Source organism: Xyrauchen texanus, chromosome 36, assembly GCF_025860055.1.
Source record: "Xyrauchen texanus isolate HMW12.3.18 chromosome 36, RBS_HiC_50CHRs, whole genome shotgun sequence".
NCBI classification, from domain to species: Eukaryota; Metazoa; Chordata; class Actinopteri; order Cypriniformes; family Catostomidae; genus Xyrauchen; species Xyrauchen texanus.
The window spans coordinates 14,740,305-14,756,294 of NC_068311.1; the positions used below are offsets into that span (position 1 = coordinate 14,740,305).

Sequence of the window (15,990 nt, forward strand, 5' to 3'; positions counted from 1 at the left end):
CAAACAGACAGCTTGGTCGAACGATTTAATCAGACACTAAAGAATATGATTTGTAAGTTTATGCACGAGGACACTCTAAATTGGGACAAGAGACTCGAACCCCTATTATTTGTAGTATGAGAGGTCCCGCAAGCCTCCATGGGGTTCTCCCCATTTGAATTATTGTATTATTGTCGATCATGCTATGGGAAAATTGGGAGGAGGGACCTTCCAACAGAAAAACACAGGAACATTTTCTCCAGGCTCAAGAACGTCAAAAGCCAGCTGTATAACAGGGGTACTCCATTATGGGAATATACACCGGGAGATAAAGTTCTTGTATTACTCCCCACATCGAGCTCTAAATTACTTGTCAAGTGGCAGGGGCGCTTTGATCGAGGGCCCCCTCGATTATGAGGTTAAACAAATGGATTTACCACCTCAAACTCCTAAAACCATGAAGAGACGTGGTCCCTGTGACTTTGGTGACGGTGGTTCCGGAGAGGGAGAAGGTCTGACAGGAGGTGAACTTAAAAGCCACTGATCGAGTCACTCCAGTCACTTACGGACCACCTCTCACCGTCACAAGCCACGGAGACTGCCAGGTTGCAAGAAGAATTCTCTGACTTGTTGTTGCCTCATCCCGGTCATACGAATCTCAGAGCACCATATCGAAACGACTCCAGGGGTAGTGGTATACAGTCATCCCTACAGATAACCCATGCACAAAAAAGAAGTGGTTCGGGAAGATTTAAAGGACATGATAGATAGGGGGTAATATAAGAAACCCACAGTGACTGGGCCAGGCGCTGATTGCAGCCTGCCCAAGACCTAAGACCAAAAAGGAGGGTAGATAGTTCCTTGGGCTGGCTGGCTATTATTGTAGGTTTGTGCCTAATTATTCAAATGTCACCAGCCCTATGACTGATCTCACAAATAAAGGGGGCACCAGATCCGTTCCAGAGGACGGAGCCATGTCAGCAAGTATTCACATGGGTGAAAGCTGCACTTCGCTCATGCATTCCCCTGACTTATCTCTCCATTTTTTGTGCTGACGGACGTGTAGGACAGGGGGTTGGGGGCTGTATTATCCCAGGTAATGGAGGGGGAGGAACGCCCCCTGCTGTACATTTGTCAAAAGCTCTCGTGTGAGAGATAAAGTACAGCACGATAGAAGAGGAGTGCCTGGTCATCAAATTGGTGGTCCTCACCCTCCGGTACTACCTGCTTGGGAGGGCCTTCACCCTCTGTTCGGACAATGCCCCACTTCAATGGCTCAATCGCATGAAGGATGCCATCACGCAGCTCACCTGTTGGTATCTGGCTCTCCAGCCTATTAAGCGTGAGTTGGTCAACAGGCCAAGGGTGCACATGGCTGTGGCAGATTTCCTCTCTAGAGTCGGACGATGGGGGTATGTTGTGATGTGGCCGTGGATGAACAGAGCGAGGTCGGAAGAGGAAGAATGGTAAGGATTGACACCTGTGGGAAATTATCTCTAACAGCTGTTCTGTTTCAGTGAGAGCTGGAGAGGCATAAAAAAGGGTGTCCAGACAGCCGGAGGGGAGAGAGAGTCTTTGAACTGAAAAGCCAGTGTTGAAATAAAAAGACTCATGTTGGATTGTTCACCCAGCTCCCACTTCCTAATTCAGAGAGTTAAAGAACCTTGTCACATGGTCAAATTCTACATTTCTGTAGCATTTAATGTCTAAAGTCCACCTATAATGTTAGACAAGGTTTCTCATACAATGATAAATTCGCTATACATTAACATTTTCCATCCTTTCTCTGAATATTAGAATTAAATAGCCTGTTTTTCCTACTTCACCTTGAAGACTTGACCTTAGACCTTTATTGTTTGAGAAACATTGCTGGTTATTGACCTTACAATGGCCAGTGCAACTTGACCTCTAGGTGCTGGTATGAAAATATCAGTGGTCATATGTTCAATTGCACATGGTTCAGATGTCAATACTGTGAAGAATTCTGAATGACCCATTCTGCAGCTTGGTTTCCATAAATGACCTGGGTGGACTGGTGCGGAGCTTTGCACTGTGAATTTGAGAGTATATGTATATAATACTTCAAACTATTTTATTTATAAAGAGCATGGAATATCCATAATAAAGTGGGGGTATAAACATTTGAGAAAACAAGTAAAAATGCTTCTAAGCTCCATCCATTTCCAATTTAATTTCAGAAGTTCTTGGTATTTAGTATTTCCCCCTTTTGGTTGAATGAGTGCATACACACATACATACTCTACAGGTTTGTGCAAAAGCTGATGATCCAAGTTATCCCAGCATGATTTAAGAATTGTCAAAAAGACAATTTTGTGTGCTTCAAAGTAAGCACAAAGGAGTTAACACTGTCAAAACACAATTTGCTTACATTTGTTTAGTTACCTAAAATAGCGCAGAATACTCATTTTCCGTTAACATATTTTTTTTAAATGTTAAAATCCCAGAAACATTGTTTATTTCTGTTTAAAAAAAGAAGGCATCAGACTTTTTGACCATACGGTATGGCCACTTAAATAGCAATTACAAAGTATATTGAATAAAAAGTGCAAGCAAATGCCTGCCGCCCAAGTGTCTGGGAGCTTTGTGCTTTGGTAGGACTCAGTGAGGCATCACAGTGAGGTGTTCACTTACCGCTTGGATTAAACGCCATGCAGGATATAGGCTTATCATGTGCTGGAAAATGTGCAATCACTCCCTCTCCATCTGAGTCCTCGCTAACTAGGACCTGAAATACAAACACAGAAAAAACACAGTACAGCTACAGTAAGTTGATTGAATCACATAAATACAGGCTGACTTCTTGTTTACCTCATGTCTCAGTGTTTTAGACACATAGTTGGTCATTTGCGCTACAACGGCCTGTGCAATCTGATCTTCACAGTTATGTACGATATAATCACTTTAACGAATATGTGGTTTGGCATTTTGTTTAAACAAAGTGTGTTCCAAGTTATGTTCCATTGTACTGACCAAAAAAATTAGAAAAAACATTTGTGTCATTTTGAGGATTGTCATCCATTCGCTGTTTTATATTATTCAGCCCTAAACATGATGCGGGTGATTGACAATTATTCTCCTGTCTACTTTATTGTAAAATAGAAGATTTTAGCTTTAAATGACACATGGTCTGCTAAATAGTTTTATTATGGAATTCACACAAACATTCTATAAAATATGTTTTCTTCAAAGAAATTAATGTGATGATTAATGTAATCAATGTGCAGACTCTGCCAAGCCTCACAGTGCAACGGCTCTGCATCAGACAGGAAGAAAAAGTGATGTGTTGAAGGAGTTAAAGCACACACAGAGCAGGAGGAAACTCTAGTGTCTCTCCCTGTTTTGATATCCAAAAAAGATTAAGACATATGAATGAGGATATGGATCTGTAACTCATCCCTTTATGCATTACTACAGACAACTAGCACAGGATATTGAGAACTAAATTTCTTGCACGTAGAAAAAGTTAGAAAGAAATAGCTTTTTTATTGGATGGATGGATGGATGGATGGATGGATGGATGGATGGATGGATGGATGGATGGATGGATGGATGGATGGATGGATGGATGGATGGATGGATGGATGGATGGATGGATGGATGGATGGATGGATGGATGGATGGATGGATGGATGGATGGATGGATGGATGGATGGATGGATGGATGGATGGATGGATGGAAAAGTTGCTCCACAAGAGACTATTCTCTGTTCAGTGGCCCTCTGTTAAATTTGCTCATGAAAGAGATTATAACTAATCCCAGACATGAGACAGCCAGAGAGTAGAGTGATAAATCTAGTGTAGTGTTGCATTAAGAAGCAAGGCAGCTTTTAATAGGATCCAGTCCAAACAGAAAACAGCCTTGCTCTAAAACCCAGACATTTATTTGCAAACTGCAAAAAAATGCCCCTGTGACACAAACCAGATAACTTTTCTGGGGGCAAGAACAGACAATGTTGTTCTTTACAGGAATATACTATTGCTTTGGGAAAGTATACGGATAGCTCCTAAGAGCAAATAAACTTCTCACAGGAAATAAAGAGTTGCGAGGGGTGGATGATGATGAAGGGTAGGGGCATGTCCCATGAGCCTGGGAGTGGAGGAAAAGGGGGAAATAACTTTTTTTTTTAAATCACAGATGAACAAACACCAGAGATCCTTTCTGGAGTCACAAGAAAGTAACATAGACAATAAATTCCATAAAGCTTTATTGAGTGAATGTCACAAAAATGAGTATATTAATATTATAATATTGGAAGGAGCCAAGCTTCTTGTGAGGCTTTTTCTGGTGTGACAGCCCATTGTCGATGGAAATCTAAATGCAGAAAACTTCTTTGATAGAGAGTGATTTTATAAAATGTTGACTCTGGCAAATCAGAGCAGCAGAGGTGTATAAACAAGCAGAATAAATCACACTTCTGAAAGAGGGTAACGTGTAGGTCGGCCACAGTAAACTCTCTAGGGAATAGAAGGCTTAAATATCAAATTTTTAAGAGCCCACAAAATGGGAGGCTCTATTTACATGGGTCAGAATCAACAGTGAAAAAAGGATAGCGAAACCTGTTCCAACTTAACCTCTAAATGAGTAAAAACCCTTGAACAGGAGAACTGGAAGTATTAAAGCTAGCCTTTAAACCTCTGCTCTATTAATGTGAGTATAAGAGTGCTCTATTAATGTGAACAAGTGCCAGATGAATACCTAGAAATGTTTTCTGCTCACCCATAACAGCAGGATTTAAAAGATCACCCCGCCTTTATACTAGGAATATCAATTTAACACATTAATTGGCAGGTCTTGTGGGGTGTTCACGGTATGCAGTGGTTAGTGCCTACCAAGGAAGGACAACCGGTGAACTGGCGACAACGTCATGGGCACCCAAGGCTCATTGATGTGCATGGGAAGCGAAGGCTAGCCCGTCTGGTCCGATCCCAGAAGAGCTATCATGGCATTCATGTGGATGTTACATCGATATGTACCACCTACCTAAACGTTGTTTCTGGCAACATATACCCCTTCATGGCAACATTATTCCCTGATGGCAATGGCATCTTTCAGCGGGATAATGCTCCCTGCCACACTAAAGAAATTGTTCAGGAATGGTTTGAGGAACATGACAAAGAGATAAAGGTGTTGAATTGGCCTCCAAATTCCCCAGTTCTCAGTCTGATTGAGCTTCTATGGGATGTGCTGGACCAACAAGTCCGATCCATGGTGGCCCCACCTCGCAACTTACAGGACTTAAAGGATCTGCTCCTAACATCTTTGTGCCAGATACCACAGGACACCTTCAGAAGCCTTGTGGAGTCCATGCCTCCATGGGTCAGAGCTGTTTTGGCAGCACAAGGGGGACCTACATGATATTAGGCAGGTGGTTTTAAGGTTGTGGCTGATCAGTGTATATAAATATAAAAATCATTCAAACTGCATTAAAATGTGCTCAAATATAGCTAAATGGACAGAACACAATGGTTTCAAGACACGTTTTTCAAAGCTGAACTCAAAAAATGGGTGCTCATGTCCCAAGCGGCTAAAAAAAACTAATGAGACATGAAACAACAACCAAAAACCACGGTCTCATTCATGTAGACCAACAATTTAAAAAACGTATACTGTGTAAACGGCCCCTATATCTTGAGTGATTTGAAAATAAAACAAACAATATATTGACTTCTAATACAATTCTATTCAATGCATTCATCATCTGTCACAATAATGTAGTCTTTGAATCTTCTTCTGAGGTTACTGATTATATGTGATGAACTGCAATTAATTTCATTCATTCATCTGCATAACATGTCATACATCTGATAATGATTTTTAATCAAATTTGTTTTGCCTGTGATCTCAAACTAAAAGGCTACAGTTGTGCCAGCCAAGGGGGAGACAGCAACAGGAAGTGGCTAAATCATGAAATCAGGAGACTGTGGCCTGGCACAGAATCTCTGAACTTACAGTGGAGCATGTGCTCTTATGATAAGGTGATGACAAACCCTGTGGGCAATAAGAAGCTCTAATAATAAATGAGTTATGAATGAGATTAATGGATTATTTATCTCAGAGAAAAGTGGAATGAATCTGGGTTTTTTGGGATCAAGGTCAGGTTAGTGAAGAGTGTACTGTAAACAGAGTCACACTGCTGTGACATAGGTGTTGTTGCCAGCGACATGCCAGATATCTTTTTATTCACAGGCCTTTTTTATCTCCATCGCTGGCCTTTACAAGATTGAACAAGCCTTGAACTGTACAGAATATGTATATTATTATATACACTTATTATGTATAAGTGAATGTTTCATACCTGCCCCTCTCCCACAGTGTGCGTGTCTATAATGGTGACCACGCCAGGCTGGTGAGGGCTGCGACGGGTACCGCTGTGGGCAGTTCCCTCCTCATCAGCCACCCCTGATGGCAGTGTTCCAGCGAGCTGAGTCACGACCTTCCCCACCATTGTCAAGCCTGTCTTTAATGTCTGACAGAAAGAAAGAGACACATAAATTACAACAATTTATGAACCTTTGAATTTTGTTTTTATTTAACCCTTTGATGCATGATGTCCACTACAGTAAAAAGATCTTTAAAAATCATTTTTAACCATTCAGGGTGTGATGTTACATTGAGTGCCATTTTTTATTTTCCTGGTCAATGGCTGTGCCCCCTCACCCCCCAAAATATATATGCAAATGTATGCGATTTTCCGAGGTACGAGTCCACTTGTGAAATATTTAGCATTTTCTGATTTAATAATTTGTTTTTCATTACAAATGAAAAACGGTTATCAGCATAACCGTTTGAATGAAAATTTTGTGCAAATCCCAATGATTATGATATAATCATGATTCTGCATGTGAATTTTCAGAGCATATTAAGTGCTTTAATGAAAGAAAACCCATCCTTTTGTACAAAATGAGTTACCACAATTTGCTTATTTGATTAATGATCACGGAATTGTCATAAGTCATTTTTATTTGTATAGCCCATTTCACAACACATCATTTCAAAGCAGTTTTACAGGTAATCATGCATTAACAATTTTCTTTTCAATGAAACTGTAATGTCTATAATGTCTTACAGTGACATATCATTGTGCATTTTGATGAAATAATTGTACAATGTGTATAGAAAATAAATTATTAATTAATAATTGTATTTGGAACCCCTGTGAACAAGCTTAAGGCGACTGTGGCAAGGAACACAAAACTCCAAGAGGTTGGTTAATGGAGAAAAATAACCTTGGGAGAAACAAAAATTATGTGGAATCTTAAATATTTATTAAATTATGTCATACATTTTTCAAAATCACACAAAGGGGTAATCACTAGTACACAAGCATTCCAATACTACATCTTGATTTCATCCTTTCTCATGATCACACAGTGTGTTTTCATCAGCTGAATGGGAGACTAAACACTATTAAAGTGTGACAAGTCTCACGCTGCGCATGCAAGCCATTCTCACATCACAAGCTGATCAACTATTTAGCCCTTTTCGGTGAATCACACATGCAAATCCTAAAACGTTATTTCCAGGTTTAATTTATATTTTGAACAGACTATTTCACTTAAAAAATGTTACTGTCATTTTGAGTGTGACTGGTTTAAGGAGGGTGTACCTGTATGCTGGGTTGGAAATCTCAAGGATTAATAGTGGTGTTTTCCTTATTGCATCACATATTGTTCTGAAAGCAAATAGAAACATGAAATGAAGGCGGTCATCCACGCAGCCTGACTGAAGCAAAGCGGTCGCGTTTAATCACGTGATTAACTGAAAGTGAAGTGCTGCCGGCTCGTGAAGCACGAATGGCTTGCTGCACGGGTCTGTTGGGTATTCTGCAGTCTCATAAAATTTTTACTTTTTGTTTAGCCTCCCATTCAACTCAGGAAAACACACTGCGTCATCACGAGGAAGGATTACATCAAGATGTAGATAGGAATGCATGTGCGGAATTTATATAAATAAAACAGTCTACTCCTTTCTCACCAATGGTATCTTAACATACCAATGATGGCACGTGTGCCATAGGTTGCCGACCCCTGCCTTAGACACTTACTTATAGCTGTTTATGAATATGACTGTCATTTGTCAAATTACTTTGTCATTTGTAAAAATGTGTAAATCACATGTAAAACCATTTGTATGTAAATTGTCCCTTTTAAATTGAATGGGTAATTTTTCGTAAAAACAAATTTTGCTCATGTGATTTTGAGTTGTATTTATGAAAAAGTCAAAATGACTGGTGCAATTTGAGATAAACTAACTACCTCGCGAGTATCTACTACTAACTTTTTTTTACAGAGGACAGATGTGTAAATAATTAACACATCATTTTGAAAAATGGAAAAGGGGAATATTGTAAACAAAAATGTTTTCTTTTTCTTTTGTGCTTTAATAATCTATGTACCAAAAAGTTAACAGAAAAATATTTAATTCTCTGAAAAATTGGTGTCAACCAATCTCAAGTATTTTTGCAACAAAAATCAATACCACAAATAAAGGTTCCCACATCCGTTGAGCAATTACCAGAAAAACATATTTGTTTTCGGTGTTGTGAGAGGTAATGTCATCAGAGAGGTGTGTGAAAGCCAGTAAGTGTTTTTTCAAGTGTGCCTGTTTGCTTATTAATATGAGATGACGCTGACCACCACACCTGGAGTTGCGAGTTTCAATCCATGGTGTGCTGAGTGACTCCAGCCACGTCTCCTATGCAACCAAATTGGCCCAGTTGCTAGGGAGGGTAGAGTCACATGGGGTAACCTCCTCGTGGTCGCTATAATGTGGCTCTCGCTCTCGGTGGGGCACATGGCGAGTTGTGCATGGATGCCACAGAGAATAGCATGAAGCTTCCACACTCGCTATGCCTCTGTGGTAACGTGCTCAACAAGCCACATGATAAAATGCGAGGATTGGTGGTCTCAGACACGGAGGCAACTGAGATTCGTCCTCTGCCACCCGGATTGAGGCGAGTCGCTATGCCACCACGAGGATTTAGAGCGCATTGGGAATTGGGGAGAAAAGGGGAGAAAACCAAAAAATATGAGAAGATGAGAAGAGATCTCCAAGCCCTGGCACAGCGCAGCAGCAGTCTGGAATCAGTCTCAGCTGGTACACTGTCTGCCACCAGCCGGCCACCCCTCCCCTTGCCTTCTCCATGATCAATGGGGACTGTTTGGATTAGCACTAAAAACTCTAACTGCAGTGATTAGAAAACACATTAGTGTTGATCAATTAGGAGGCAAACGCTTCTCTTAATAATTGATGGGGCAAGGCAATTTACACACAGTCAGTTAGTGGGCTTGTCAGAGCATTCTCCAAAGGGCCCAACAAACACAGGCGCCACAAGGTATTGACGCTGCCGCTTAGCCTGAATGCCTGATTAAGCTCTCCGGGGCCTTGGCAGACAGACACACATATACAGCAATGCATACAAACACTTACCCACACGCACTTACACCACACAGCTCACTCCATTAAGTGAGAACTAGAGGAGACTTAAGCTGTGCTATCCACTTACCCCAAACACAGTTCACAATTGCACAGGTCTGAAAACAGAACCCTGAGGCACCCCACTCACGCAGACTTCTGGCTGCTGCAATGACATCTCTTTTTTGGCCACATCCCACTCATTTACACAATCTGTGCCTTGTAAGAATTCAATTTTCCAAAAGGCTCCCTCCTCCTCCCTTTTGTGATTGGGTTACAGGATTGATGGGAGATGGCCCCGCTGGCCCCCAGACGGCCGCACTCAGAGCCACTCAGCACAGCGACCATGTGTCAGAGTGGAGGAGATGGTTATAAATCACAGTCCCGTCTGCAGACGGCCTGTCTGCTTATCAAGGCTTTTTTAACCTTGTTTTCCTCCCCACTAACCTTTGCTGTGCTCCTTTTGATGTATACCGCCATTAAGGCTAATGGCACTTCTCTCACGTAAGCCGTTAGCGCTCGTTAGGCAGTGATCAGGCCGACGGCCGGGGAATACAGATGTGAGCTTAATAAATCAATTAAGCAAGCAGAACAGGAGACTGGAACCATATGAAAGGTTAAGCACTAAGGTTCTGGCACCACTAAATGAACTCTAGTGGGTCTTAGAAACACTCTGGACTATGCAGAGGCAACTCTGGGGCTCTGACGCTATATGGTAAATAAAATGGGTAGAAGACAAATTATGAGCTTCAATTAGAGCAGAGCAAACGGGATCGATAGCATGGCAAAACGTACACAAATAAATGCTCAAAGCCAGTTTACGTTAGATCCAACATCATTCTTATACTGTTCAGCGCAAAGCTCTGTTAAGCTGCACTTGCCAGTACAAAGTTTCTGAAAAGATACTTTCCATAAATGAATGTGGGACAATTTCCAAGATTTAGACATCACTGGACCAATAATTGCTGGATATAAAATCGGAAGTTCTGTGCTTTTCCAATAAAAGGCATTATAATCTTTGGCTAGAGAAAAGTTCAGAACACATGTACGAGATGCTAAAATAAATAAATAACTTCATTGGCATGTTTAATTTGTTTACACACAGTGGGGATCCAAAGCACTGCCTTTCTCACCCCAACACACCTATTGTGTATAGACAGTATAAATGTCAGATCTTACAAATTTCTAGCTGGCTTTCATTTATATAAAACAAAAATAATAATGATCATAAATTTAAGAAGTCTCTTAGCATGAAACAGAAAACTTAATTTGTGCACAAATTGCGCCACAAGTGTGAATAAATCATTTCTCAAAAGTGGCATCTGTGAACAAATTATGCTAGACCCTTCTCACAACTAGTACATTTTTCAAGTTCACACAGGTGACCTAACAGAGTAACTAGAGGTGTAGTGAAGTTTTCATTTTGAACAGTTTATTTATTCTGTTAAACATAACAAATAATATTTTTGTGGAATATTTAGCTTGAAGTGTGCTTGAAAAATAAATGTTACTTGGATTAATATTTTGTTTTAATATCTAATGCTATGACATTAATTCATTTGAATGTGTGCATTATGAGGAAAGTTCAGGGTTAGGGTTCATTCAAAAAGGAAACCTCTGTCATCATTTACTTACCCTTATATTTGAATCCATACCCATATGACATTCTTTCTTCCAAAGAACACAAAAGCAGATCTAGGCAGAAAGAGAACCTCATTCACCTCTTCCATTGTATGGAAAACAAATGGAATGACAGTGAATGGTGACGGAGACTAACATACTGATAGCATCTCCTTTATGTGCCACAGAAGAACGTCACATGGGTTTGGAATATCATTAAGGTAAGTTAATTTTTGAGTGAACTATCCCTTAAAATATTCAAATACTTCTTAGGTCTACTGCACATGTGTTGGTGGTGATGTGGTGGCAGTGAGGAGAGTGTACTCACTTTAGCTGCACTGATGACAGTGGCAGTGTAGGACTGGGCATTATCTCCACAGGCCCCACCACGGGACTGATGACACCGGATCAGCTAAACACACACACACACACACAAACACACACAAAAAGAGACAGAACAGAGTCACATTATCATCCAGAACCTTTCAGCTCCCCAGCACTCATTAACCCACAGAGGACTGTCATAGCCCGCGCCAGGACGTCTGCAGGCGGGCACGGTGAGGAACAGGAGGAGGAGGAGGATGCCATTAGGACAGCAAACAGTTCTTTAAACCCATTCTACAACACACTCTCTCTAGGGTCTCCGTCCCAGACCTATTCAACACTTCAGCTGCCATTGGCCAGAAACTCATTACCTTTACCCAGACACACTGTCCCATCTGTCCATTATTAGGCAGCAACTGGCCTCTCCAAGGCAAACAAACCGCATCTATTATGTGAATGACGGTGAATCAAGGATCTACTTGATAATAATATGTCACATTACATTGTTAGCTCCTGTCCATTTGATGGAGATTGTCTGAATAATGATATGCACAATTCGTAACAAATATCAAAAACACATTTTGGAAGCAACTACAGTTTGGTTGTTGAAGTTTTTCAAAAATCTATTTCCAACTTGCCAGTGTACATCTGGATCTGTTTAAAATGTTGAGTGTTTGTATTACCTTGTTCTCGGCATAGGCCAACCACCGACTTCCTAGAGCAATAGGGTTGAGGTTGGGCCCAGGACATGGGTAGCAGCCTATAAGGAGAATACACAAATATAGCAAGAGATAAACTAAATGAAAGCACACAAGTAATCCATCATAGCAGCATCTTCCTCAGGACAGTGTGGATGTTGTTTCATGGTCTAGTGTTTTAGCAGAGCTTAAAGTAATACCGAAGGTTAAAGTAATCCCAAAGGTTAAAAAAGGGTTATGGCATTTTGTGATGATAGGATGGCTCCTCCGCTTATTAACTGCCAGACAGATTGACCCATGAGAGCAATAAAATCATAGTAAGTGTACAAAACACGCCATCCTAATGTAACTACACATAAAATGTGGGGCACATACAAACAGGGTAAATATGCAAGCAAATGCTCATAAGATAAGGCACTAATACACTAAAACCTATTTAAAAGCACTGAAATGCCAAACATCTTTCTCTATCCTCACAGGCACACAAAGAAAGGTTACACAAGTGCATATCACTGTGTGAAGTGTACTGACAGTAATTTATAGCGTGGAGTGAATATAAAATATAGGCAGACAGTAATTTAGGGTGCAGAGTCAGGATCTGAAACGTGGGTGAATGGGGCTTGAGGTAAGCCACAAGCACAGTAATGCAACAGCCTTTTGTGCCTTTCCAAGGTGGAGGGAGCCAATGTAGTAAGATAACTTATGTTTAACACATCCTGTGTGCTGGGCTGGGGGAGTTTCACCATTGTTCTGTGATCTCACATTCATTTCAAGTCAGAGAGAAAAGATCTCTCTCAATGCTATCCAAATACATAAAAGTGATAAGAAACCATAAACATGCTGCAGTTTCAAATCCCAGTGGAGTACAGTTATATTACAGCTTTAAATTTTCATTTTCAATTAGTCTTTTAAATTTAGTTTAGTTTTCAATCTATGAATGTCCGTTTAATTAATTGTTTTCTAGTTTTAGTTATTCAGCACATTTAGTTTTTATATTTTAGGTCTGCATTAACTGATAGCATTTAAATATACTTAGTAGTGTCAAATGTCTAAGGACCATTTTGTGTTATTGCTATCTAGAGACATTTGCATGATTCATGAAAGCAGGTTGTAAAGGATTAACATTTTATAATATATGATGCATCAAAAGCTAAACCTAAAGATTATTTGCTAATTTAATAATTTTAAAGTCATGAAAACATATTTTATTTTTTCAAATGATGTTATTGTTTATTTTTATTTCTGTTAACGGAAATTCTTTAATTTAATAAACGCATTGAAAAATGGTGCATGCTGCATATAAGACCTCTTTTAACACCAACTTCCTAGTTTGCATTGTTAGATGCCTTCTGTTATGCCGTCAATTAAAAAAAATAGGTCTAGTCTTAGTCTTTTCATGTTGACTAAGCTAAAGCGAAGTGACTAATGATTGTAAGGGGTTATTGGCCAAGCCCGTTTCCTGTGCCGCAGACGGTAACAGGGAAGTCGGATAGACAATGAGAGCTATTAAAACAATACTAATGGCAATTTACAACAGACAATTGCTTAAGTGGGCATCAGAGGCCTGGTTTCACATGGGCAGTTTGTTCATCTGAACCGTACATGAGAGTTGGGACAAAGTATTTAAAGGCAAGTCAGTCCACTTGCCAGCCATACTGACAATGGCTCCATGTAGCCTAATTGGGGAAAGATTGAAATCTCCCAAACAGTTTGTTAATATTATGTTTCAAAACCAAAATTCAAATCTGAAAAATGATTTAGTTAAATCCTGCAATAAAAACAAACCAATTCTAATTTAGTTCTGCTTATGCGCAAGCACGTTTATGAGTTAAAGGTATCATGACAGGAGAAATAAAACAATTATTGATATTTTGACATGTAAGAGGTCTTTGTACTATAAAAACTTCGCTCTCCAGCCCAAAAAAACATGTATTGTTTCCACCCTGCAAAAATGACTAATTCTGAAATCGGTCACAGTGATGTCACAATGTGGTGTTCATTTGAATAGCCATGCCTCCACAACATACATAATAGTGCCATTGTTACTGAAGTTTGCTTTTAACCAAAGAAAAGTTTAGGATGTCAAGGACAGTTTTGTGTTCCTAGTTTTCTGTACAGTCTTCTGAAGGATCTAAACGTTATGAATGAGTGGCTTTTTCAAATGAAGTTCATGAACAAGTCAATTATGGGATTATTTTTGTGCGGCATATTTTTCTAAGGATTTTTGGAGAACTATTATAATTAAGACTTTGCAAAGAAACTTATATTGAAAGATGGAGCAGTGCCAACTATATTGAACATGACAGTAAAGCCAATGAGTAATACATTTTATACTACTGTTTCTGTCAGTTAATTTAATATGTACAGAATTGTATAGTCAGCTGTTTTTAAATCGCAAAATAAAGGAGTACAACACTGAGTGGATCGTGCTTATTACAGTTACTCAGAAATGTGAAATAGCTCTCGAAATATTATTTTGAGAATAGATTATTTCATTATGTAAGAAGAACATGTAGTGTGGAGCGACAATGGTATAGTATATGCTATAGACTCAACTGTCTAGAATTAGACAGCACATCCCATATTTTGGCTGAAACTGACGCGTTGGGACATCCATTGTTCTGTATTTAACTCACCAATCAGCGAACATCCCATAATTCTAGAAATTAGATGCTTACTGAAGCAGCAAGACGAGACTATACACGGGAACTCATTTATTAACCTTTCACAAACACAGCTTGTGTTAGTCCTGACTATTTTGACTGTTGTCAGTTTTATATACCACTATTTTGTGGTGATTTTGATCAGTTTTCAATTATTATTTCAGAGGAACAAGTAATAATTGTATTGTGTGCTTCACATAAATTGTGACATATACAGTAGCTATAAATGAGAGCCTGGACTAAGTTATTTTTCAGGATTTTGTTAATCGCTTGCACATTTTCATTCTTTCATTCTTGGAAAAAACTGTTTCACACTTAAAAGTGTTTCAAACACACAAAGTGTTTCACACTTAAATAAAGGAGGGGCAAGTTTGCTCTGCAAAGATGTTAGCCAATGATGACAGTGTGCATGCCTCAACTTCCTGAGACCCGAGCATGTCTGTTGTGTGCATTCTCCATTTCCCTTTTTGATTTGTAACTAGGAGCACCTAATAAATATGAAAATAAAAAGAAATTGTATATATATAAAATAGTTTTCCTAAAAATGTTCTAGAAATCAAATTGTTTATGATGTTTCCAGGACTCTTGGCTATTCATGTTTTTGAGAAGCTACAGACATTACATCAGAAATTAGCATAATTAATTCTGATTTAAAGTAATGAACAGCTTTATCCAATCAGTGCCAACCATGTTAAATTATATTTATACATTTATGTTCTGATTACCACTGTTGAGTGTTTCAAACATAATCTGAAGCCTGAAAATGAACATTTGGTAAGATTTTAGCAGTGAAAGCACTTTGGAAAGCTGCATTGGAAAGTTATAAGATGCTCCCTTGCTCCCTATTTAGTGAATGACTTAAACCTCCAGTGTTCTGTCTGTCTGCACTGGTCTCAGAACAGTTCGAAATACACTTTATTTTCATCCAACTCCATATAAAGCCTATGAAAGCAAAAAATGTTATCTTTTAGATGAACCCATTGATTCTCGACATACAAATGGCATATCGGATGAAACTTGAGACTCTAAACTTTTGACTCAAACAGGTTTCAAAGTTAAAACTTAATTAGGTTTCTTACCAGATGTAGTTTTGTTGGTGTTCCTCCAAAGGACTGCTATGATCGGCGCCATGTTGTTTTGTCACATGACTCATTGCGTCGAAAGTTAACCCTTTACTGACAGCCCAGAGTCTTCTGAACTGAGATCAGTCGTCTTAAATGAACTTAAATTATGCGTTGAGTATAGCAAAGCCAAAATACAATTTCCACAC

General features: G+C 39.4%; 1 protein-coding gene across 4 annotated transcripts in view; it reads right to left on the reverse strand.

Annotated features, from left to right (window-relative positions):
* Window positions 1–15,990, reverse strand: part of LOC127629767 (BCAS3 microtubule associated cell migration factor-like) — a 303,774-nt gene that overhangs the window by 250,876 nt on the left and 36,908 nt on the right. For all 4 annotated transcript variants that reach the window (XM_052106997.1, XM_052106998.1, XM_052106996.1 and 1 more), the window contains exons 10-13: window positions 12,043–12,119; window positions 11,364–11,447; window positions 6,297–6,467; window positions 2,632–2,725 (exon numbers count right to left, since the gene is read on the reverse strand). In XM_052106997.1, coding sequence (XP_051962957.1) covers window positions 2,632–2,725; window positions 6,297–6,467; window positions 11,364–11,447; window positions 12,043–12,119 — 426 coding nt within the window. The remainder of the gene's footprint in view (window positions 1–2,631; window positions 2,726–6,296; window positions 6,468–11,363; window positions 11,448–12,042; window positions 12,120–15,990) is intronic.